Source organism: Callospermophilus lateralis, chromosome X (assembly GCF_048772815.1).
Source record: "Callospermophilus lateralis isolate mCalLat2 chromosome X, mCalLat2.hap1, whole genome shotgun sequence".
Classification (NCBI taxonomy): Eukaryota; Metazoa; Chordata; class Mammalia; order Rodentia; family Sciuridae; genus Callospermophilus; species Callospermophilus lateralis.
The window spans coordinates 97226365-97253026 of NC_135325.1; the positions used below are offsets into that span (position 1 = coordinate 97226365).

Consider the following 26662-nt stretch of genomic DNA (forward strand, 5'->3'; position numbering starts at 1 on the left):
AATATTAATAAAAAATAAGTGAATTTAAAAAAAATTAAAAGAAATTTTAAAAAATTCTCTCTCTCTCTCTCTTTAAAAAAACTGAAAGTAAGCTATAATAAATACCAGAATAAACTTCACCTAGAAATTGTTAACATTTGACATTTGCATACATCCTCTTTCTCACAAATATATATATTTATATATATTTGAAATTAAATTGCAGTCATGCTACTCCACAACTAAATACTTCAACATGTATCTCCTAAGAACAAAATCATTGTTTCATTTTCTTGCATAATCATACCATTATTACATGTAAAAGATTTACATGCTAATATGATAGAATAACATTATCTAACATTGAGCTCATATTAAAATTTCTCACATTGCCTCCAAAACATCTTAGCTTATCTGTATTCAATCAAAAATCGTGGATTTCATTTGATTATCTTTACTTTAGTCCTTTAATCTAGATTCTGGAGCAATAGGTTTTTTCCTTTCAATCAATGATACTGATTTATTTGAAGAATCTAGATCAGTTTTCTTGAATGCAATCTGGATTTTTCTGGTGGTTTCCTCATGATTACATTCAGATTAAACATTTTTGGCAAGACTACACAGAATTAATGTTGTTGATGTCCCACTGCATCACAGTAGGTAGCCCATATATCATTATCCATTGCCTTGGTATTAGTGATGCTGTATTTGATCACTTAGCTAAGGTGGATATCTGCTGGATTCTTTATTGTAAAAGTGAATTTTTTTCTTTGAAAATAATAATCTTTGGGGTAATACTTTGAGACTGCATGAATATCCTGCTTTCCCCTAAATGGTTTTTAGAATCCATTGATTTAAGTGCTGTCTTGACAAAGAAAAGCCCTGAGAAGTTATGTGTTCTGGGAGCTACCTTACTAACAACATCCATGTAACACATATAATGATAAAGTGCTAATAATCATTATCATCATTATCATCATCACCTTTATTGAGTGAAGTAGGTCAGGTACTTTATATAAATTAAATCATTTGATCCTTATACCAGTCTAATGATTTTACACATAGGAAAACTGAGGCTTATAGAGGTCAGGGTCACAGAGCTATTAATAGGAAACTGGATTCAAACCCAGGTCTAATTATAGAGCACATGCTTCAAACCATTATACCATTATTCTTTTTTTTAAATTTATTTTTATTTATTTATTTTTAGTTGTAGTTGGACACAATACCTTTATTTTACTTATTTATTTTTATGTGGTGCTGAGAATCGAACCCAGGGCTTTACACATGCCAGACAAGTGCTCTACCACTGAGCCACAACCCCAGCCCTATCCTTAATAAGCAATAATTCCACCTGACTTGAGAATTCTCTTGCCATTTCCTTCCAAAGATTTCTAGGCTCACAGTATTCTGGAGAGTGAGGAATCAGACACTGGCCTTTCAAGGGGGTGGGGGAGAGGGTGCAACAGAGAAATCAATTGGCATTCCTGTGGTCTTACAACAAGTGAATAACTGAACAGGGCTGCTGATGGAGAGACCTTTAGGTCTTGCTTATGAATTTGACTTTGATTTAAGAGGCAGCTGAGAGCCACTGTGATTTCTGACTAGTGCTTGCTGAATCCAGAGTGAGTTCAGGTTGGATTAATATTGCTGTCCTCGGAGCAGGAAAATGCAGCTGCTTGATAATAAACACGCTTGCAGAATTGGGTGGAAAAAGACCAGTGTTGCCTAACAGCCCCTTCTGTGCCTAGCACACTTGATTGACTGTCCTTATATTTACAGATCTCTGTCCAGGCTGTCACAGGGAAAAACTCTACTTCTTAGAATCTAGCTGGCGCAAGAAGACCTCTCACCCTCATCCTACACCCTCCATCTCCAACAAACAGGAAAAAAAGCCTTTTAAATGTGCTCAAATTTTGTGTAGCCCACAGTTATCTCTGTAGTCTGCTGATTCTCCCATGAGAATGCCCAGTGCAGTGCTGCAAATGCTGCAGTAAAATGAAAAAACAAACCAACCAACCACAAAAACCAACAACCCCAAGACTCTCTTCTGCTCAAAAGAGCCATTTGTAATTTGGAGCTTTATTGAACAATCTGTCTTTAGTTTGCCCATTTCTTAGTGACTGAGGTATTAGGAAAACATATCTGCACCTGTTGCAAAGTTTCATTTATGTAGGAGACAGGCAGACAGACACACACACACACACAGAGTATCATCCCAATTTTAGCATATGTGCTATTGAGCCAAGCACATGTACATATAAAGTATCACCCAAGTTTAGCATATGTCTTGATAAAGTAAACAGCATTATATGTAGACACAAAGATTTCAAGGTTGGAAGAGTACTAAGAGGTCATCTGGCAAAGCCCTCCATCCTCCTCCTTGTCCCCTGACAGTGAATGCTTAGAGCATCTCTATACTGCAATACCAAAGTTTGAGCAGCTCCAGTGACAAGTTGATTACTAACTTTCAGAGGCAGCTGGTCTCTCTGGGCAGCCTCTTAAAATAAGGGTCTTATTAAATAAAGTGAAACCCATCTCTCCTATATGTTTTGGCCTTTGGGGGCTGCTTCCTTCCTTTGGCATCACTCAGAACAAGGAATGTCCTTTTCCAAATAGGCTCAACCTTCTTGTCCTGGAGAAACTAAAACTAGCATCACAGTTCTCAGTCAGGACTTTCTGCTACAATGCTTCTTCCCCCTTACTGTTCCATTTTGATGGTGTTTCTAAGGTTAATTCTCCCAGTTGATACCACCACCACCCCATATTGCACTGCTTTTCTCTGCCTACCAAGCAAGCAAAGGCTTCTGGGTTTCTGGGCCCCTGTTGGTCCACTGCAGTGCCATCATTCTGCTTGCCAAAAGCCATTTAAGGCAGCAGGTAAGTAAGCGGTTGGAGGGGTGCATTGGGTTTCTGAGAGGCACCGGTCTAGCTAAGGCAGAAATAGGCTCTAACTTAATAATCTGCTCATCACACACAGTAAGAGACACCCTGACTTATTCAAAGACACTGTGGGTGGTGCAGAGGATGAATAAGCATGATTCACTGCCACTCTGGCACCCGGGGCACGAAGAATAATAAAACCCAAAGAATTGTAGCCGCCTGAGTAGTAAATTAAGAGATCCGGGGCTCAGCTAGACTCTAGACATCAATGTTACCATGGCAATAAAGGGCCCCAGCGTTCAGCAGCTATTACAGAGCAGGCATCTAATAGGCTAGTCTATGTCACAGCCAAAGCCCAAGGGGCTAGCAAAGAAGACCAATTAGCATATCCATTCATTACGGGCCTCTGCACACTTCTTCTCTTAATTCCAATTAGTTGTTTGTTTGAACCAACGTCTCTTGCCTGCATTATACTCATTAGTGCCTTTTAGCTACTGGAAATAGGCTTGAATTTCCACAAGGACCTCACAATTTCCCAAGTCCTCATTTTTTCCCTAGGGGTCTAAGCTTATACAGTCACAAACCCATGGCCTTCAATCCCTCGAAATGAAAGCATCTCTCACTTTACAACTGTACTCGACAGACGGAAACTGCTCAGGAATGTGATGTGCTAAGGGTTCTTCCTGGAACCTAGTGAAATAGGGATCTGGGGCCATTATCTACGACCATTCAGGTCAAGGAAACCCTCTGGCCTTAGTCAGTGATCCTGCTGGCTATGCCTGCTGGCCACTATTCAGAGGCTAGCTGTTCGGGAGGGGGAGCTTTGGGCACTGGGGACCAGACTGGCATCATCAAAGTCAGGCAGTAACAGTTCCAGCTTGAAGGACTGCCCTTCAAGGGCCAGCCTAAATCCTGCCTATTCCAGGAAGTCTTCCCTGATCTTTGTAATCCCAAGTGAGTTCTTCCTCCTCAATGCACTTTGAAAAGGATACCCTTTGCTGGGCAGCATTTATGGGTAGCCACAGGCCCTAACCTGACCCAGAGCTTCCTTACCCAGTGGTTTCAGAATCCACAGGTCACTAATGCCAGAAGAGACTGGGGTTTTAGAAAGCACTCAACAATACCTGGGTAAATCCAATGGCAAACAACTCTGAAGCTCCACTGCACATGCCCAGAGTCTTCCCAAGGATGTAGCCAATCCCTGGGGTAAGGAAAATTCATAACTGCTCTTTGATGATTCTGGGACACACTACTCCTGTTCACACACACGTTGGTAGAAATAGCCCACAAGAACAGATGCCATGAACTAGCCCATCTCATGGTAAAGTCAGATTCTCTGAAGGGTATTACCATCTCTTCCTTCCACTGGGAATGGAACTGGAACAGTTTATAAGATTGTTTCTGTTCCCATTTGCCACTCTCACCAACCATATAGTTTTACTGGAGCAGGCAACCAGGACGAAGTGCTTATAAAAGCAGCTAATACTTGTGCCCAAGGAATGGGCATGTACTTTTAGAGGCTTGGATAATTTGTCTTTAAATCTGCTGTCATATTCAAGGCTTCATTTTTCTCCTTCCTCTCTTGCTTTTGTAGCCACTGCTCCATTTGCTGCCCCATTGGCCACTTCTGGCTCCATTCCGCTGCACTGCTAAGCATATTGCCTTTTTTCAAAATTGGCAGGAATGGGTTCTCCTTTAATTAGAGCCTTTTGAGCATGAACTCATACAGATTTTTGTTTTTGGCACTCTATGGGATTTGGTTATTTTACCCCACCCAACAGCTGACATTCCAGAAGGCCGTCTGGACTATAGTAGAAATACATTGCAAATATATTAAGTATCTATCAAGCCACCAATTGCCCAGAATGCTATGGAATGAAAGATTCTGGAGAATGGAATATTTTGTTACCTGAAGTCATGTCACTCCAAGTCCCCATTAGTCCCTCTACTCTTGGTTTTTAAAATGTTACTATCATGATCATGCTTTCTTTTCTGCCTTAGTAAGACAAGACCAGTTAACTTATTCTTTATTTGATTTTGAGGCTTCCAAGGACCTCAGAATTCTCATATTTTGGGCTGGGGTTGTGGTTCAGTGGTACAGCACTTGCCTAGCATGTGTGAGGCAATGAGTTCTATTCTCAGCACCACATATAAGCAAATAAATAAATAAAGGTCCATCAATAACTAATAAAAATATATTTAAAACAGAATTTTCATATTTGCCATCAGGAATCACAAAAATACTGGAGTAGAAAAGGTGTAAGAGATAGAGCTCATACCAGATAGCGCTCATATCCTGTAGAATATATTTTGCTTTTATTAAAATCCAAAGAGAGGAATGAATTTCCCCTTTTATGTGTGGTTTCTTTCTCTTGAAAGAAGAGTTTGAGGAGACTTGGTTAAGGAATAGTCCTGATTACTAATGTTATAGTAAATGTAGCTCTTTTAAAAAAAATTAACCACAATTGAAGCCATTTTCATCAGAATAGCCTAGACTTAGTTATTAAATTTAAGTGATTGTGCTATTTTTCTTGGTTATGAATATGTCCAGAATCTCAGTTTCTGTGACATCCTCAGCCACCTGAGTATAATGAGGGGGTGATTTTGAATGAAGGATCACAGACTCCACCCAGGCCTTTTAGCCACCCAGGCTCCAGCAGAATGGACCAAACAGACCCAAAATGCTATACAATGTTCTTGGCTGTTTCTACTAATTTTTCTTTTGTTGGATCCCACGTTGGCTTCAGTAGTTACATATGTCTGGGAAACTGACACTGCAAAGTTCTGGCTTGTTCCCTGCCCTGATGCTAAGGGATAAATATAGATCTCAACCACTACAGAAATTTGGCCAGGATTCCAAGGGGTGTGTGTATGAGGGGGCAGTGACTGATGGGGCCACTCCGACATGTGGTCTAGAAAAAGGCTTTTTATGTCTAAGACCCTCTTTGGGTAAGGAAGAGGTAAAGCAGGAGCCTTGCTTCTAAAAGCAGAAAGCATAATCCACATTTTAGGGAGCTCGTGAATTGACACAAATAAGGAATATTGTAGGTGGTTTAGAGTGTGTATGGGGAGGGGGAGGGAGAGAGCAAAGGGAATCTTTCCTGACACCCTAGATCCTTTTGCATGAGATCAGCCTTATGAAAAAAGCAAGTTATTCTTGGCCATCTCCCCTCACCCCCCAACTCCCACCCAATGCCCCACCCGCTGCACACACTGATAGCCAACTCTCAATTGAGAAGAATATGACTTAAGATTTCCATTGGGCCCATTATATCTCAGGAGCTGGAGAAGAGCAAGGGGTGGAAAGACACACGAAGGGGGGGTGAGTTGCTCATCCTCGTGACCCAGAATATCTCCCCCTCCCTGTAATGATGAGCTTGCTTTTCCATAAGGGCTTTCCTTTGATTCGGGGAAGGGGCCAACCAATGAGAGAGGGGCATGTTAGATTATTTTGGGGAAGGGCTCATGCCAGGAGGGTTCACTTTTACCAGGCTCCAAGTGTCCCTAGCAAGCAGTGTCTCCTGTACCAGCAGAAGCTCCAGATCTCTGACCCACTTGCTGCCTCCGCGGCGTCTTTGCCCACAGAACAGCTATGAGAAGGCAACTCCGGTCCAGAAGGGCTCCGGCCTTTCCTTACGGTTATCGCTTCAGACTTGTGAGTCCCAGGGAGCAGAATATTTTGCTGCCACTTTTTAACAGGGTGGGTTGGGGGCTGTATAGGTCTTGGATTAAGGCTGCCTCTCCTTGGAATGTGCAGAAACAGTGAAGTTTAAGGAAAGGCAGGGTTTCTAGAAGGAGCAGTGAGTCTCAGCCCTCCAGGGCACCCTAAATTGCTGAATGGAAGGAGGAAGCCCCTCTTCCTGTAGAACAAAGATAAGAGAAGGGGAAGATGCCAGAGAATAAGAGGGCTTTCTAAAGTTTTTTTCTTAGGCCTAGATTTTGAACAGACCTTTTAGAGTCTGAGAGTGGAGATTTCATTCTGATAGTGCAAAAAAAATTTAGCCAAGAGAGAAGGGAAGGAGAAGAGGAAATGAAAGGCACTGCCTACCCAGCTGTCTCAGTCTCTTTGGGTGGTAGCTTCTTAGAACCCAGCTGCTCTTTTTCTAAAGCAGAGATTCCAAACTATAACTAAAATCATAGAATCCTTGATAGGAGCTGAGAGGAATCCTAGATACCATTTCTCCAGAACACCATCATTATGTAAAGGAGGCTGCTGGGGCTCAGCATGGCAGAGTGATGTGCAAGTTAGTGGAGGAACCAAAGTGAGAAGGAGTCTCTTCATTTCTAATCTCATACTCTTTCCACTCCCTAGCCCCTGATCCACCAGTTTCTTTGCATTTACTTTGGTCTAAATCATTAATTTACGCCCCATTTGGGGGGAGGGTATTCTTAAGTCTTCCTCAGAGACTATTATGATCTGATCCGCAGGAGGAAACAAAACATAATCCATCTTTATTTGGATATGACCATTTATATAACAAGGGAATTAAGTGAAGACTGTCAACAGCCAGAAGAAGAAGACATGACTTCTTCTAACCCCACATCAACTACTCAGGGTCCCCATTTACTTTCTAACCACAATTTATAGAATCTTTCTTTTGATATCCCCAAAGTCCCTTCCAGCTCTCAGAGCAGTCATGGTCTATAGGTCATATCTAACCATTCTTTACTTGGCTTCTTTTTTCATGTAATGCTGCTAAAGTTGTGGATAATTTCAATTACTTGGGGTTTAAGTACATCAGAGGATCTTACTCTTTATAATACTTGATCAGATTTAAAAATTATTTGATGTAATTGTATGCTTAATTTCTCTTTTTAAATTAATCAACCACTCAAGTGTTTACAGGGTGTTACTCAATGCAGGGCACAAATTTATCCTTTGGGTCATATCCTTGGTCATGTTTATATATTTATTTATATGTTCATATATTTAGATTGCTCAAAATGGAGCCACCCCCTGTCCTTCAGACTTCCCTTTTAGGGAAACATGATGGCTTCAGCACACACCCACTACCAAACCCCAGCACACTCACATACTCTATCACATGGGGATAGCAGCACTTTAGGAAACTGAAAAAAAACAGAACCTTGTGGGTAAACATTCTCATAACCAAATGATTCTTTACCAAATTTTGTTAAATAGTTGCATGAAAGTACAATTTTACACAGGATTTAATTAATGATGAACTTTTGGGGAAGGCCCCTCTTATATAATGTGTACAATATCAAAAAGATATTTGAGGTTCCTAAAGTAAGGCTCAGGTGGTGTAAGATCTGTGGTGTAAGCTCTGAGAAGATTAATTCTTCCCAGGAGGGTAAGGCTTTAATGACAAGCCGTTTTAATAGGATTATCATGAGAGCTCATACCTACAAATAAGATCAGGTTGAGGCCATGGCCAGTTGTCTCCTCTGTAGACTAGAGGTGGAAGGCAGATGTAAGCAACAAGAAAAACAGGTTGTTCTGAAAATATAAAGGGAATATAAATTCATCCATGATGAAACATTACATTTCAAATTCTCAAAGATTCTCAGGTGTAGTAAACTCTCTAGGGGCTATGATGACGACCCATTCTAGTGCACATGATTGCTGAGGTTAAGGTGACAAGCTTTGTGAGCGTATTTCCCCAGAGTCCTACATCAGGACTCTTAAGTCAGGCAGGTATCATTGATATTTAATCAATACTCACTGGGTACATAGCTGTGGGCTTCACACTGTGAATGGACAGCAAGAAGTTAGAAAATATAAACCCTCCCCCTAGCTGCTCAAAATGTAGTTCGGGAGGTCAAATGTGTAATACGTTCACACACAAGTGAAAGAGATTTAAGACCATTTATTAATCCATTCAACATTGAGTGACAGATAAAGTTTATTTTCCTAAGCCTTATACTGTGAATTCATATTACAATCAGAAATCCTTGGTCATAAGTGCCTACAATCTCTTGGGATCACAGAACCCAGGACATTATCATTCTTCATAAATCTGCTAAGCAACCTCTAGGCACTTATGCTTAATGTGATGGAGAAGAAACATCATTGTCTAGAGTATCGAGACACAGGTTCTGAGACTGTCTACTCTGTTATGAATTTGCTGTATGGCAGATCCTGTCCCCTTTCTTGGCCTCAAATGGATAAGCAAATCTTGGATGTCCCTGTCAGTTTTGATATGCTGTATGATATAGAGCTATACATTTGAACAAATTAGAGAGCAATTCAAGAGTGCTTATAATCAAGAGCTAGATAGTGCTGGGCAGACTGAATGGTGAGAGTAGAGCCTTGTCATTCTTTATCACTTATGCTGATTTTGAATGATCCAATTTGCTGAACTCCCTCACCAAAGGCAGCATTTTTTAGCTGAGTGCCCTCTAAGTGGCCTTTGAGGAATCAGGCAGGGAGGGGGCAGCAAGGAGCCCCTGGCCTCTAGCATTTGACATATCCAACCCCAACAGGTGCACAGTCCCTGCCAGTCTTCAGACTTGGACAGCAGAGAGAAAGGGAGGGTGGCCTCATTTTCTGCTGCTGCAGTGAGCCTTGGCAAACTCCCAAAGAGCAAAGATACAAGCTTCCAGCCTGTGGTTTCAACACCACTTGGTGAAGTCTGGGTTTTTCTTTTTCCTTTTTTTGTATTTTTTAAAGTTTCTTAGAACCACTTAGAGAAGATTACAATTTCATATCTTAAGTAATGGCTGCAATCAGTCAATCAACAAATAGATATTGAGCACTTCCTATGTGCCCAGCTTTTTGCCTAGGTTATGGGGTAGGGGTAGAACTGGGAAAGTTATCTGTTGGGGCCCTAGCTCTCAGGTTGTCTGTCTGTCTAGCTTAAGGTAGGAAGGGGTTCCAGCTAGAGCAGTAGTTAGAGAAGTAGCAAATAAATCCCCATCTCTTGTTTCTGTTGGGAAGGCAGTCCAAGGTTTGAGGAGGGGTATAGCAGTTGGCTTCTTCTCTTGATGCCTGTCCCAGGGTATTTTTAGGAACAACTTGGGATGGTGAGGTTGAGCAGCTGAAAGTGTACAGGGTGTTAGGACAAAGCAGGCAAGGACTGAGAATTTGCCATCATAGACATAAATGTCTAAGACTACACCATTCTCCACTGTGAACTCAACTCTTCCCTGACAGGTCAAAGTTAAGTGTAAGGCCAAGGCCTCGAGACAAAGTATTGACAAGAGATGTCCTAGGGGAAGAACCAAAATGCCTAAAGCTGAGAATAAAATTTATACCTCTATGGAAAGAATACTTACTCAATATGGGTCATAGAAAGAATATTTCCTCCAAAAGAACAGAAAGAAAATCTACCTCTTGTAACAATGGATGTTTTGGGGAAAATGGAAATTTGAAGTGTTTTCAAATATTGAGTTGTTCCCACTTATTTTTGGCTGATGGGATGTGCCATTGGAAATTTTGTTCAAAAAAGAGATTTTGTTTTGTCTCTGTTCCAGGATGATCAGGATGAAGTGAATCAGAACTACTTAGCAGATGAAGAAGAAGAAGCAGAAGAAGAGGCTCGGGTGATGATGGTGCCTGATTTGGAGGAGGAGGAAGAAGAGGAAGAGAAAGAGGAGGAGGAGGAGGAGGAGGAAAAGGAGGAGGAAGAGGGTCAGGGTCAGCCAACAGGCAATGCCTGGTGGCGGAAATTGCAGATCATGAATGAATACCTGTGGGACCCTGAGAGAAGGATGTCTCTGGCCCGAACAGGTCAGAGTTGGAGTAAGTCCCATTTGTCCCAATGCCCCAGTCTGGTGTCCTTCGCTTTTGGTGTGGTGTCCAGGACTTCTTTACCATACGCTGGATGGACTTGTTTGCAAAGTTTTCTTAACATTTCACATAAAAGCACTGATACCTAAGGAAATGTCTGGACTGTGGACAGATCCAGCAAAACAAATTCCAAATAGATGAACAAACTTGATTGTGTAACTGAAATCCACTGGGCTTAATATGCAATGCAAAGAGACAGTGAAAATGAGTTGAAAAAGCCTAGGGTTTTTTTAAAGTCCCAGCCCTGTCATTTTCTATCCATGTGACATTGGGCTCATCATTTACCTTCTCTTAGCCTCAGTCTCCCCACCTGCCAAATGAAGCAAACAATCCCTGCCTCGTCTTTCTCACAGGATCAGCGTGTTATTCCAATAAGATGTTAAAATTGCAAAGTTGAAAGTACTATGCAGAAGACCTATCTCTAGGATATGACCCAAGTCTCTGTTAACCTGATCAAGGGTTTATTTATTTATTGGTACTGGGGATTGAACTCAGGGGCACTTAACCACTGAGCCACATCCCCCGCCCTTTTTTATATTTTATTTTGAGACAGAGTCTTGCTGAGTGGCTTAGCACCTCGCTAAGTTGCTGAAGCTGCTTTGAACTTTCGATCCTCCTGCCTCAGCTTCCAGAGCCGCTGGGATTACAGGCATGTGCCACTACGCCCAGCCTGATCAAAGGTTTATAAAGCCTTATCACTTCATCTCGTAATGTCAGAGAAGAAGAACTAAGATGCCTGTCCCTGGCCTCAGCTTGGGAGTGCTTTATTCTCCCATGGTAGACACAGGGGATTTAGATTGAATGGAATCATTACCAAAGATTAGGGCTGAGCTTCCATGCTGTTTGCTCAACAGCAGAATTTTGTTCCTTAGCTTTTCTTTTTTGTCACATGATCCCACTATTTTTACTTCACAACCTCCCCAGCACTGCTTCCTGGGGTCCTACTCACTTAAACTATTATTGCTGGACCTTCTCCTCAGGAGATTTTTACTTGTAGTAAAATTCACACTTGATACACTCTACACAACCCAGAAGCAGAGAAGTTGCTGGTTTGGAACTCAGTTAATCCACAAGAGAAAAAAAATAGAGGACGCTATGAATGAAATAAGAGTCCTCTTATTATGCCAAGGGTCTAGCTTGCTGAGGTTGGTGGCCATGCCTTCCAAAGGCCCCTGTGACTGAGAATTCTCTCTTTTGTATTTAATGTGGCTAATTCAGCGTAGTGAGGGTAAAACAGCCAGCCCTGCTTCCTGGAATTAGGAATAGCAGGTGTGGGGCTCTGAACAACACCCAGCTCCCTTCACCCCTCCTCAGTTCCCAGCTCCACCCCTGCCCATCCCTCGAACTCTCAACTCGAACAAATGTACCATTATACAGACATTCCAACATTCTGGAAGCTGCAGACAAATGCTGGACACTCACTGGGGCTGCAAAGGGGCACAGCTGTTTCTCTCATGCCTAAAGATGACTGGAAAACAGGCCATGTGAAATGCAAGTGTGATTCTGGAAGGAGGAACCATGCTTTAACCCCTAAATAGCCAGCTGCTGGAACTTCACCAGATGAGTTGATCTAAATTGTTCCTGTGGAAGATAACCCAAGACCAATAAGTGGGGATGAGGGAGGAAGTTTCAAGTACCTGGAGAAGATAAGGCAGTAGAGACACTGCACAGTAGGCCCTAGCCAGACCCCAGGGTAGCAGGTCTAAGGGGAGCCCAGCAAATCCAGCTTCTTCTGTTAAGCTACTCGTAGGCAAAGGCAAACGGTAATATTAATGCTTAGACTATAAAGCACATGCCTCGCTGCCCTCTTTCCTGAGAGCTGGATGTCCACTTGAGCATTTACTAACCCTGTTCCAGCCTGGACATCAGCATGTTCAACATATTCACCCAGCCTATTAATATACTCTGGGTTTTTCCTTTGGTAGCTGGGCAACCTATATTCTTAGGACCTATATGTTATTTATTGGATACTGACAAGAATCATATGAGGTAGTAATATTATTATCCCCATTTTACAGATGCAGAAACTGAGGCTTAGAGAGGGTAAGTAACATATCTAAAGTCATATAGTAACCAAGTGGCAGTGCTGGGATTCAAACACCAGAGTTCATTCTCTTGCCAGAATATCATACTATTTTCATGAATTGCAACAATGAACAAGTCCCTGAAGGGGACTCAGGACCAGATGGGCTCTTCTTAGATGGCTCCTGCTGTTGATTCATTCCCAAAATGGGGATGGGGGTGGAGGAATGGAGGAGGAAGCACAGGGTATATACCATTAGGGTAGCCTGTGGGCAACAGCCAAGTGTCACAGGCACACTGGCACTGTTGTTTCTTCTCCAGGGACTCCAACTGAATCAATGTGCTCACGTTCCAGTTCTGCTTTAGTTCATTTTATAAAACATAAAGGGTCATTTCTATTTCTAGTTTGATTACTCAGGGTTCTTCTCCCTACCCCATTCCTCTTTCTTTCTCTCGCAGTTAATTTTATTTAGCTTAGGGTTCCATTTAAAAATCAAACATTTGAATTCAGTTTGGAGTATGGCAAAGTTATGTGATTTGTTCTAGTTTCTGGTTCATGATTCAGTTGGGCCTATTTTAATGATGACTGCCATTTATAGAACACTTAGTATCTGTCAGGCTCTGTACTATACTGTTTATATGCATTATCTAATGCTAAGAACTAAGTGCTATTATTATCCTTATTTTCCAGATAAGGAAACTGAGGCCCAGAAAAGTGAGAACAGCACATCCAAGAGTACAGAGCTGGGAAGTGATATAGTCAGGTTAGGATGTAAGAAAGGCCGAATTTCAGATATTGTTAGGGATATAGATAAGGAGATAAATTAGGTGCTAATCTTATCCTCATTTTACCTGTGGAGAACAATGGGTACAGAGAGGTTCTATAATTTGCCCAAGCTCACGGACAGCAAGTGTCAGTGATTAAATACTGTTTCCTCCTCCTCCCTTCCCCACCCTATGTTAGTTTTTTTTTTTAATTTTGAAAAGCAAAGCCACTTAAACTTTGCTAAAGATGAATAAGATTTGAAATAATTAGTATAAAACCTCACTTTGCCTTGATTAGAGGCAAGTCCAATGGAAATTAATCAAAAGTTTGAAATGCTGTGAAAGGAAATGCTGTTTTCATCACTTGCAAATACATATAATCACTGGAACCAAGCTGCTAGGACACTTCAGGGCATCTGCTTTAATGAATAGTGAAGAATGATTTGTACTTAGGACATCAGCTGTTGCCCAGAGGACTCTCAAGCAATTTGCCCTCTGCAGTACTTTAAACTCCACTCCCTGTAATCTTGTTTATGGTCATCATGTGCCCAGCAAGCCCTTCCATCCGGAGACACTATGAAGGTAGACTCCTGGCAAAATCCTCACCGGTTCCAGATTGGTAAAATCTGAATAAGCAAGGACATACAGAATCTGGGGAATTAAAAAAAAAGCCATCTCATGTTTGGGTTGGTTCTGGATCATGAGTCCAAAGTAGGGAGGCAAGGCTTGTTGGTGAGCACTGACCACTGTCATTTTTAATTGCTCTGCAGGCCTGGTTTTAGTCATTTACTTCTTCTTCTATGCTTCCCTGGCTGCTGTGATCACCCTCTGCATGTATACACTATTTTTGACCATCACTCCTTACATGCCAACCTTCACTGAGCGGATGAAGCCTCCTGGTGAGTGTGCCCAAATGCCCTATGTTGTCAGGACTCGCTGGACAGAAATCTGCTTGCACAGCATGTTCAGCCTCAATTAACTTTGGTTCTTCCCGGTAATGACTTAGAGATTCAATTATTAAGAGTAAAAGTAAAATGGTACTTGGCAAATTATGGTCCTTTTCATTTTGATTGCCTGGGGGGAAATGGTTTCATGGGAATCAATACAAAAAATTATCCAAGAATGGGTTAATATATCCAAGACCTGTTTTCATTGCCAGGAGTTATGATCAGACCCTTCGCCCATAGCCTTAACTTCAACTTCAACGTTTCTGAACCTGACACTTGGCAGCATTATGTGATTAGCCTAAATGGCTTTCTTCAGGGTAAGTAAACTCCTCTGAATAACAGAAAACTCTCTTGAAAAATGATGAGTGGGGGCTGGGGATGTGGCTCAAGCGGTAGCGCGCTCGCCTGGCATGCGTGCGGCCCGGGTTCGATCCTCAGCACCATGTACAGACAAAGATGTTGTGCCTGCCGAAAAACTAAAAAATAAATGTTAAAAAATTCTCTCTCTCTCTCTCTCTCTCTCTCTCTCTCTCTCTCTCTCTCTCTCTCTCCACTCTCTCTTAAAAAAAAATGATGAGTGGGAATTCATAATTCGAAATTCACCTAACCCAGAAATTCCAGGCTTACTAACCAACCCCAGTCTATCATGGTCTTTCCTTACTTTACATTCCCCCTCAGCACCCTTCATACTATTGAAATTGCTCTAGTGTATGATATATGTTGCCTTAAGAGCGCACAGGTCAACTCCGCAGCTAGACAATAAGCTCTTTGAGGCAGAAAATATGCTTTATGTTCAGGAACACTACACAGAACCTAGTTAAGTTCTAAGCATATCCAGGTGGTTAGTAGTGATCACTTATAAAAGGTGACTCAGAGTTGGGCATGGTGGCACATGCCTGTAATCCCAGCAACTCATGAGGCTGAGGCAGGATGACCACAAGTTTGAGGTCAACCTCAGCATTTTAGTGAGACCCTGTCTCAAAATAAAAAAAAATTAAAATGACTGGGGTGTAGCTCAGTGGTACAGTGCTTGCCTAGCATGTGTGAGGCCCTGGATTTTGTCCCAAGCACTGAAAAAAAAAAATCTGGAGGGAGATAGTGAGGAGTAAAGGAAAATGTTCTTTAGAGCTGGAGAATTCCTGCCTCCTATGCTTTCTCATGGTAAGAGAATTTGTTTATTGGAGATGGGCTGTCTAGAAGGGAGAAAACAAGTGTCTTTAGCAGCATTCCAAAAAGGAGTCAGAGGAATAATCTCTGGGTGGCATCACTCCAGTATTTTGATCTCAAATATTTGAAGATGCCTATCTCTATGTTATCAGACATTTCAGGGACAAAATAATGGCTTTGTGGGAGTCCCAACACATGGTAAAAGTTGAGGTTGTAGCAACTTGGTTAAAGTTAAATCCAGAAAACCCAGGTTCTGGATTTACCCAACTGTCCGAGGAGCCCAGTGGAGTTTGTGTTGCTACACCCAATCTTCATAGAAAAAAAGTGCGTCAAACTGGTTTGGTTGATCTGGTCTGGCTAAAGTGGGGGGTGAGGGTGCCTAGAAGAATGTACACTGAATTAGGAGGATAACAATTTTATGTACCATGAAGTGTTATTTGAAATAAATGAATTTTGTCATTCAGCTTTAACCCTGCATAATAGAGTCCATTGTCCTTGTTTTACAAATGAGTGCATTGAGACTCAGAAAGGGGAAGTAACTCGATCAAAATCTCCTAGAAGTAGAGCCAGTGATTGAACCTACATGTTTTGATGCCCTTGCTACTCAAAAGGGTTTTCCAGGGATCTGAAGCATGGGCATTTCTTGGGACTCTTAGAAAGGCCTGGTCCCACCATAGAGTTACTGAATCAGAATCTGCATTTTAACAGAATCTGCAGGTGATCTGTATGTTTTTTCACAACTCTACGCTGTTACCATCTGACCAGGAGTTGGAAAATTACCTTTGTAGCAATAATGCTCAGGTGTTATTTTGGGTAAAACTGAGCTTCAGGTTCTTTACCTATAGAATGAAGGGGGCTGGGTTCTTTCTGAGTCCATATAGTTCCATTCTTAGCCACAAAAATGTTTTGGGCATCATAGCTAGCACAATATCTTCTTTTCTTTCAAAATGCTTGTGATTGCAAATATGTATATGTATTGCAAATATGTATTTCACCAGAATCTCTGCTGAGGAAACCCATTTACTAGCTGACGAGAAGCTAGTAAATGGAAAAATACCAATTGTGACCTGATAATTGAGGCAGGGAATGTTAGGATAAGTATTGGGGGTTTTGTTCCTAAGAGTAGATAATATGTCCTGCTAAAAAGGAACACATCTCTGAAATAGACATCCCAGAGTATCAGTTTCATTCTCATGAGGACTGGGATTTTGCAATAAGGGTCATGCCCATGTCACATTATTTTTAATGGAACTACCTCAAGAGAAACAATGAGCACATGATTGCAGTTTCTATTTAGAAAGTTATTATTTGAGCATAGCTCCTGTTCCTAAAAAAAAAAAAGAGCAAAACAAAGACTTGAATTTAATGTAGCATTGTCAGAGAAAAATAAAGGCATAGCCATAATTGGAATAGATTTAAAATTCCCAGTTGTCTCTTAGTAATACCAAACCCAAGTCACAACCTGTCTAGATATGGATCCAACATTTCATTTTGAGTTTTGCCTCTGGTGGCTCATAACTGCACAATCTCCTTTGAAAAACTGTGCTACTTTGAACATGAATACATGGGGGCTATGTCTAACAGGATTAACTGGATTCCATCAGTTAGAACCAAATTGGAAATAATGCAGTGATTTGCAAAGCCTATTTTCCTAGTATCTGGTGGTTGAAAGAGTGAACACATACCTCTCTTCCCTTATGTGTATTTCTTGGACACCTATTACATTCCATCCAATGCAAAGGAACACTAACCTAGGTGTCTTGGGTCTCAGGAGGCAAGATCTCACCCCTTCACCTTCTCAGTGGAGACACTATGGTTGTCACTGGTTTCTATCTTCAACCTAAGCTCTTATTTTGCACTGCTATCTTCCCACTGTTAAAAAAGAGAAGATGATTTATTTTCTTCTCCTCCTTCTCCTCCTCCTTCTTTTCCTCTTCTTTCATGTTCCTTCTGTTCCACAACACATAATTCTCACTCTCTTATATCAGGTACCTCTCATTGACCTCGAAAGGAGACATTTCCTAAGCTGAACTTAAGGAAATTTAACCTAGGAACTTAGCCTCCTTGTATGTGCCATGCCTTTTCACAACTCAGTCCGTCTTCCAAAATCTACCAACTATATACCCATTCTTCTCCCAGAAGTAGAGAAGCTACCCCTTCAAGTTTACAATATATGGAAAGAAATAGAGAAAAGTTATCATGTGGCCAACATGCGACCCTGAGATAGATATCCAGAAATTCCGAGCAAATGAGAAACAAAGGGAGCAGGCAATCAAGTGGGCTGAGGTGACTAGCCAGGAAGCCACACACCCCACCCGCCCAGGGATATTGCTGATGAAGGCCTTTGGGCAGCTCATGGCAGATCAGAAGAATGACAGTAGACTTGGGTTTTCACAGGGGGATAAGCAAGGTAGAGAAAAGAAATTAGGGAGAGAGGACTAAAAGCATGGCCTTTTCTTGTAGCACTTGTCTAACGCGACCCTTTGCCACCCACATGTGCTTTAGGTTATAATGACAGTCTTCAAGAGGAAATGAATGTAGATTGTCCTCCAGGGCAGTACTTCATTCAAGATGGCGATGAGGATGAGGACAAGAAGGCCTGCCAATTTAAGCGCTCTTTCCTAAAGAACTGCTCTGGTCTGGAGGACCCTACTTTTGGATATTCTACTGGACAGCCTTGCATCCTCCTAAAGATGAACCGGGTATATTAACCCCTGATATCTGATGTTGATAAGTGAATGAGCTGTGTAGAAGGGCTCTGAACACTATTTGTTTTTGGCTCTGGTCTTTACTTAAGCACTGCAAGTCTGGCCATTTTATCAACAGCATCAGAAATGCAACCAAACAGTTGAAGCTATCAGTTCCTTTCTCTCCCTGAACAGTTCCTATTGCCACATCTCAAACCCACTCCTAAACCTGCCCCATTGATGGCGTCTGTCAAGAATAGAGTCCTGAGATGTTTGGAACAGAGGATTGAAATGGGGGTGTGGCAGGGATGGTTCTTGTATCATTGAAAAAAATGCATTTTCCCTTTCTCTTGTCATATCCTAGATGTGGCAGAACCTTACCCAGCACACTCCTTTTGGAACCAGAAAGTTCTTTACATCTTTATGGTTATCTGCAATTTTCCCTCAGGCACAAATACAACATGGAGTCAGCTGGGCTGATCCACTCTGAAGATGTTTAGCCTTTTCCACTGTTCATGACATATCTGAGGGGGCAAAGTAGATGTAGTTTATGCCAGAGGAAAGATGACTCAATGGGGGTTTAGAAAAGCCTCAATTTTTACTGTTAAATCTGTTTTTAAAAAACTACTATTTTCTGTTGTTGTTTGTTTTTGTTTGTTTGGTTTTGCTAGATTGTAGGCTTTCGTCCTGAGCTTGGAGATCCTGTGAAAGTTTCCTGCAAGGTTCAGGTAAAGTGTCCTTTTGAGTAAGCATTGTTAGCACATCTATTTCATCCAAAAAAGTAGTTGAGCCCTTCCATGCATGTTAGGGAAAGTGTTCATATTTTTCATAACTATACCTCTCTTAGTGCCTTCAGGTCTTCCTTTTTCTGGAAAGCATTCAAAGCATGTGTGTGCAGTGCATATGTGTGTGTAAGAGAGAATTGGTGTGTCATGATTTATACCTGTGAAAGCCAAAGACTGAACCTCAGCTAGGAGCCACAGCAGGGAACAATAATGTGCCAAGTCATTAATTGGAATTCTGTTTACACTTTTGCTTTTAGCTCTAATTACTTGTTTCTTTGAACTAAACAAACAGCTTTCATTAGAGTCATTAGTCCCTGATTTTAAAACTGAATTTCACATTTTGCAGCAATGACCAGTGGCATTGGGTGTTGCAATAACAAATGACTACAAGGGAAGTATAAACAGAACTTCATTAATATGCTAATTAACTGGACCATTAACTCCTATCTCATCTGCACCAATTAGCTCCTTTGTAAGAAAAAGCCCTAGATCTTGGATTTGCTTCTTAAACTGGCAGTAGCTCCCTCCTGTAAAGTGACATCAACTGCTCTCCCAGCCTTGGACAGTTGTCTGGCAAATATGAGTGGCCAGGTAATCCCATTCTCAGTACTAGAAGTAAAACTCAAAACTCCACTCTTCATGGTGGCAGGTGAGAAAACAGCAAAAGACAGTATTTATCCAGCCAGTATCCCACATTTGGCAAGCATGTATTGATTGCCAAATGCGGTATTTCACTAGGTGTTGGGTACTGAAATCCAGACAATGAAGTATCACAGGTACAATGAAAAGTACAGTGGAGACATTTAAAAGAGGAAGGTCAGTTCCAGATGGGAGGTGGTATTGCTGAAGATGAGCTTCGAAAGGTCAGGCAGTATTTGCCTGGTGAACAAAGTAGGAAGGACATTCATTCTGTTCAAATGTATGCACTTGCGTGTAAATAGTTACACATGTGAGGTGTTACTACCAACTACTAGAATTGATTCCACAGGCCATTCATGAAAAATAAATTTTACTGCTTTTAGAAGAATATGTAAGTAAACCATAAAGACCAATGCAGACTTAAATTAGCATTTTTTTTTTCTGTGCAAAGATGGAGCCCAGGGCCTTGAGCACACTAGGCAAGTGCTTTCCACTGAGATAAACTCCAGCCCTTAAACCAGCTTATTAATTGAACCAAGTTCCCAAATGGAAGTTGTTCATTTGTTTTTAGCTTACATCAAACCTTGCTAAGAACTATATTTTTAAAAAAAGAAATATTAAGAGTCTCTATACATTCTATAACAATCAATACTGGTCAAATCCACATCCACTTGTGGAAATCGAGCAGGATGAAGTAATGACTAGAATAAATTATGAAGACCTCAGTTTATACCAAGGATAATTATAGTATGCTGGAAGAAGTAATCACATGGTCCTAATGAGTAATTCACTAGTAGTGATGCACTATTTGTTCATATTATCCCCCAGACCTCTGCTATTTAGGGTAAGCCTAATGTATAGGCAGATGGGCAGCCCCCTACCTGACATGTTATTATAAGAGTAGCCCTGTTTAATTATTTCCATTACCTACTTCTCTCTCACTTCCATCCTCCTGACTCTACCTCCTGTAATTAAGCACTACAGAGAATGTGATCAGAGACATAAGGTTAGATAAGCCAAATGAAGGCTGTGTGTCTATGCATTGGGTTGCTGTGTTCTCTGATCTGACTCCAAGAACCAAGAATCATAGAACCAAGCTTGCAATGTACAAGTTGTGGAGTAAGATTTAATAAATGTGTTCCAATTTATAACTTCCTCAGCTCCAAAGTCAAGACTGATTGCCAAGCCCAGTGTGACTCTTTAGAGAAGGGATAGAGTGGTAGACTTTCTTTCCAGAGCAGCATCAGGTACTAAGAGCCTTTGAAGCCTTTTTGTCTGAGTCCTCTAAAAGCCAGAACAGAGCCACATGGAGTGCCTTCAGCCTCCTCATCCCAGACCTTCTGTTCAATATTCTTTGAATTTGAAAAGCCAAGGGAAGCCATTCTCTGGAAATGGTCCTCTGTGGATAGGTCAGGAGAGACCTCTGCCCCATTCTTTTGCAATCTTTCTGGGACAGTTGATTATGGGTCACACAGTAATTTCACCTGGGACATAAATCCCTTTAGCCCAGACTCCAACTCACTTTATAATCTAGCATCCCATGTATACCTGCTTTTGCTTACAGAGAGGTGATGAAAATGACATCAGATCCATCAATTACTACCCAGAGTCAGCTTCTTTTGACCTTCGCTACTACCCTTACTATGGCAAACTGACTCACGTAAGTAAGCTGTATCCCTTTCCTTCTTTGCAGTCGAAAAGGGCTCAGATACAAAGGAAGAGCTGTCTGGGATTTATTAGAATTAGGGAGCAACAGGTAGTAACAGACTGGTGAATAGCTGAGGTCCATAACCAGGAGCTCCCTCTACAAGTTCATATCACAAATATATGGCATTCTATATCTGAAAAAAAACTCATATATTGTGTAGTGTAACCACTTCAGATTTCAGATGGGAAAATTGGGGTTCAGAGAGAGGAAGTGACTTGCCTAAGGTTACACAGCTAATTAGTGACAGAGCCAGGAGCAGACAAATTAAGACACCATTGTGCTTAATCATGCCCAAATAACCACACTTCTTTGTTTCTCCCATTTGAAGCCTTGGGGCAGAGATGGCTTCATCTCCAGCACAGGGACTTGATGGATATTAGTTATGGTCTGATTCATGGTCTGATACCCAGAAAATCAAATCATTTGAGTCAAGAATTGGTTTTCCCCAGAGGACAATCAGACACCCGACAGTGTAATTTATGAGAAAAATGTGTAATTTCCCCACACTTTCCTAAGGCAGGGAAAGCATGTCAGTTATCGCCATTTGTGACTTGGCATCATGAGATTTACTCAGTACCCATCCTGTACTGAATATCTGATCATTCCCCTTCTACTAACTCCCCCCACTTAAAATTAATTGTTCTTTCCCTTACAGGTTAACTACACCTCCCCACTGGTAGCAATGCACTTTACAGACGTGGTGAAGAACCAAGAGGTGCCTGTACAGTGCCAACTGAAAGGCAAAGGCATCATAAATGATGTCATCAATGATCGCTTTGTGGGTAGGGTAATCTTTACCTTGAACATAGAAACCTAAGAACTCCAGGGGGCCACTCCCACCAGTTCTATTCCTGTTTTATTTCATGCTATTCCTGATAGCACCTGAATTATTATTCTTCAGTTAGGACACAGCCAGATGGATGCCTAAGATAGCAGGTCATCTTTCCTTGCCTTTGATATATGTATGAAGTGATATTGTGGGAGCTGTTTGATTTTTTAAAGGTAGTCTCTCCTGATGACAAATAGAGCATATTAACTTGCTTTCCCTCCACCTAATACAAAATTCATTCTTGCTGTTAGAAACCTCACTGTAGTGTAAACATAGTATCTGATAAATTCCTAGTAGCCATGTTCAGGAGAATGTCTACAATGCTTATAAATTCATCATGTTTCCCAAAATTCAGTTGATTTTAAAGGTGAGATTCCCCCCAACCAGGCTGATAATCTAATTCCCTCTCTTTTTTATATGCCTGGCAAAGTTTTATCTTGGGAATCACCACTTAGACCAACCCAGATTATACCTAGGGCCACTATATCTATAGAACTCCTTATCCAGGGGTGCTTGAGAAACTGACTCTCACAGGCAACTAAATACTGATTCAAAACTAGGTTATCTTCAACTGGGATAGAAAGCAGTAATAACTGGATATTGTTCTGGGATCGAGAAGACCTTTTGTGGGACTTTTTTTGGGAGGTGGGACCCACTGCAATTGGGGAGAACACTTAGCATATGGATGCAATTGGTGGTTGATTCCATGCTCTATGGTATAATTGTCCAAAGGCATACATTCCTGAAAATATGTTTGGCTGAGCTCCAGGCAGAGGAGAAAACATGGAATATCTCCATCAACTAATTCTTCTTGGGCTATTTACTTGACAGTATGTAAGATATTCTTTGAGACCATCAAGGATGGGTTTGTTGATTCCCAACTACAGCCCTGGGAATTGAAATCAGCTCTGGGAATTGAAATCAGCTCTGGGAATTGACATACATGGCAAGACAGAAAGATCCTGTCAGGCCACCCTGAAGCCAAGGCTCATTAGCCAGTTTTAGGTTTACTTTTAAAATGACATGAGGCAGATGTTCATCCATGTTGTGGATGAGCCAATTCCCTTGTCTTATCTTTGGCCATGTGACCATTCCATTGCTGCTTAACACCTCCACCAGGGGGAGAGCTGGGACAAAGAGAGAAGGCAGGGGAAAATATCATTAGTGTCTCAGGGTCCAAAGCAAGCTTAAATGCCACTTAGAAGCATCCAGCATGTGAATCTCCTCTACAATGTTTACTTTCTCCCAAAACAGGGAACTGGCAGTCTGGTAGTGAAGACAAGCAAGTAGAAAATGAATTATGAGACAGTGTAACAAGAGTTATAAAACGAGTATGTGGAAATGTTATGGCAAACATGAGGAAAAAGAACTATCTCCAGGTGAGAAGTAGAAGGAAGTTTCACATGCAAAGCCACAATCGTGAAAAGACCATCTCATGTTTTGGTCACCGTAAATTAGACTATAAAGAGATCAGAAGGAAATGGCAGGGAGTGACAGGAGATTGAGCTAGAGAGGTGTTCAGAGACTTTGAATATTATTCAGTAGGTGTAAAATAGTCTTCAAAGCATTTTTATCAGGAAAGCTCCATGATCACATTTGCAATTTAGGAAGAGCACTTGGGTAATCACAACATGAAGGGTAGATTGGAGCAGGACCCATTCAGGGAATGGGGAGAAGGAACAAAAAATTACCCCAAGTTTCTGAGCTTGGCTAAAACCAGTGAGACGGTGATGTTGTTGATCAAGACTGGGTATAAGAGAGAAGCAGGTTTAAAGAGGAAGTTGTTGAGATCAGTTTTGGACATTTTAGGTTTATGGTTTCTCTTGGTCAGACATTGTTGTGGAGATACAAACACATGTAAAGTTGGAGAGAAGGAAAGCTGAGAACAAAAACAACATTTGGTTAAGTGAACTCACTTAAGAAATCCTAAGCTATTTAATCTTGGGAATTTGAGCCAGTTATGTAAACATACTACACCAATTTCATCCCTAACATAGTGATTTCTCTTGGCTTTGTGGCAGAAAGGACTGCTATTGCTCTTCAGAATGTCCTTCCCAGACACTTTCCAAGTTTTATTAACAGAGTAGAGGAGGACTGACCGCTATTAACAAGTGATAGAAGATATACGCAACAACAGATATATGGAGGGAAAAAAAAAAAAAAAAAACCAGGAAACTATCTCCTCTCAACCCATTTCTATAACAAATTCAATGTTCAAAGTTTACCTTTAAAAATAAGAATAAAATGTAAAACACAACAACTTAACACTATTTAAAAAGTATCTCAGTGGAACTCAAGATTCAGTAATAAAAGAAAATAGAACATTAAATCTGGAAAGAATATTAGAGAGCATTTAGAGTGAACAACTTGCATTGCATCTGACTCCAGGTCCAGTGCTCTTTCTACTCTGAGCTGCTGCTTACCAGGAAGTACCATCTTTTTAAAAATCAATGAATGATATCCTAAGCATTTTGAAACATATGTCAAATTTGAGTTAAAATAGTTGACATTTCACGGGAATTCAACTTCTGGTGCTATATTTTATACATAATACATTATCCTGTTAAATAAGTTGACTATTAGACAAGGAATTATGAATCTTTTGCCATATAGTATTTCTCATTCAATGAATTCAATCATGTCCACAATTTAAAAGTAACTGAGTACTAAGATAGTTTGTCAGCTAGGACATGAAAATTTGCTTTTTTATACAGAACTGGATTAACGAATATATTCATTAATGTTAGATTCTAACTGCTCAATAAACTTCTAGTTAATTAATTTAAATAGACTCCCATATTGCACTGTATCAGAATTTGATTTGTATACCATCTCTTGCAAGGTACTTGGTTTTACTTGATCATCAATGAGAAATACTATTTTCAAATGCCTTCATGTTTTTGTCCATGCTGAACTTTGGTTATGATTTTTCACTCTCCACCCCTCAGAAATCATTATCCTAAAGTAATCTTTCTTAGGCATCTATTTGCTGGGATCTTCACGTAGAAAACATTTATATTGTCTTGGGGAGTTGTTGACAACAATAAATTGACTTAAAAAAAGAAATGTATGATTTCCTCTTTCTACACTGGATCACTGATTTTCCCACAGGAATATTGGGCAGCTGTGTGGATGGAAAACTTGACAATTGACAACCTATTAGTTGAAGACTGTTTGGATCCCTCATCCCAACTCTTTATTGACTCTTGGGGTTTCACCCACAGAAGGGTAAAACTGAAAGCTGTTTCATTTCTGGGCATTTTTCCTTTTGCGGTCTCTATGCTACAGTTTCTCGGAAGATTGCTTCATCAGGGCAGGCTTCCTTTCCTCATCAAGGTTGAGTCTAGACACCAATTGTTCTGTTTGTTTGTGTAGTAGATGAACACTAAGAAGAACTGTGAGGTGGAGGAATGGAACCAAAGAGAAACTGCAAGTGTTTCATTAAAGCCTGGCTAAGAGACTTCAGGGCAAATCCAGCCACAAACTGTCTCCCAGAGCCAATCTCTAGTGGCAACTGCAATTAAAAACAAATATTTCTAGTCGAGGTGTTGTGGCACCTGCCTGAAATCCCAGAACTCAAGATCCTGAAGCAGAAAGATTGCAAATTCAAGGCCAGCCTTGGCAACTTAACTTAGTGAGACCTGCCTCAAAATTTAAAAAATAATAAAAAAATAAAAAGGGCTGGGGATATAGCTCAGTGCCTAAGCACCTCTGATTCAATCCATAGTACCAAATAATAATAATAAAACAAATATTTCTCTTATTCAACTCCAAAGCTGCAGCAAGAATCCCTTCTTTCCTTGGAAGCTACCCTGGCCTAAGATCTACTAGGATGTTATGGTTTGATTTGGGAGGTTCCAGTGATCCCAATATATTTCTCCCATTTAGGTTATTCATTAGAGTCATTTTCTTTACTAACTTCCCCTTAAAATATTCATACATAATAAAACAATTTAACCAAATCATACAAAAATGTGATTCATACTGTGCTTTATTCAAGTAGAAGATAGAGACTTGGGTTCTTGTGTGTGTGGGGGGGGTGAGAATAGATAGGATGGATGGAAGCAACAGGGAAGAAAAAAGGAGTTGAAAAACTACTTCTCACAAAGTTCTTTTAGTTGCAGGCTAGAAGGTTGATAGGTAAATTCAAAATGTTTAAGAAGGATATATAGGGGCTGGGGTTGTGGCTTAGTGGTAGAGCACTCGCCTAGCATGTGTGAGGCACTGGATTCAATCTCCAGTACCACAAAAAAATAAAGATATTGTGGCCAACTACAACTAAAAATAAATATTTTTTTTAAAAAGAAGGATATATAATGGGCTCTCAATCTGGCAGGTTACTCTCCAGAATGTTCTTCCTTGCAGGCTTCTGGGTGGTCATAACATCAGTCAGGGTCCCAACAAGAAACAGCACACTTGACCATAATTGGAAGAGGGTTCATTTACAAGGGATTATCTATAAAAGCATAAATGTAGAGAATCACAAGTAGTACAGAAA

At 40.8% G+C, this 26662-nt stretch overlaps 1 protein-coding gene across 2 annotated transcripts; it reads left to right on the plus strand.

Moving 5' to 3' along the window:
* The first annotated feature begins 6365 nt into the window (after positions 1-6365).
* Positions 6366-25182, plus strand: Atp1b4 (ATPase Na+/K+ transporting family member beta 4). Of its 2 annotated transcripts, none has more exons than XM_077106807.1 (8): positions 6366-6517; positions 10300-10567; positions 14173-14301; positions 14562-14666; positions 18022-18218; positions 18875-18931; positions 21192-21287; positions 21991-25182. In XM_077106807.1, exons 1-8 carry the CDS (start codon positions 6455-6457, stop codon positions 22150-22152), a joined length of 1077 nt encoding a protein of 358 aa, XP_076962922.1. In that variant the 5' UTR covers positions 6366-6454; the 3' UTR covers positions 22153-25182. The 2 variants fall into 2 exon arrangements, with proteins under 2 accessions (XP_076962922.1, XP_076962923.1); XM_077106808.1 differs by having other exon boundaries at positions 10300-10555.
* Positions 25183-26662: the final 1480 nt, after the last annotated feature.

Excerpts from the sequence above, each read along its gene's own strand:
- Atp1b4 (XM_077106807.1), top strand. The coding sequence starts at position 6,455 with ATGAGAAGGCAACTCCGGTCCAGAAGGGCTCCGGCCTTTCCTTACGGT. Across the intron at positions 14,302-14,561 it reads TGAGCGGATGAAGCCTCCTG|GAGTTATGATCAGACCCTTC; the intron begins GTGAGTGTGCCC and ends TTTCATTGCCAG. Across the intron at positions 18,219-18,874 it reads TCCTCCTAAAGATGAACCGG|ATTGTAGGCTTTCGTCCTGA; the intron begins GTATATTAACCC and ends TGGTTTTGCTAG.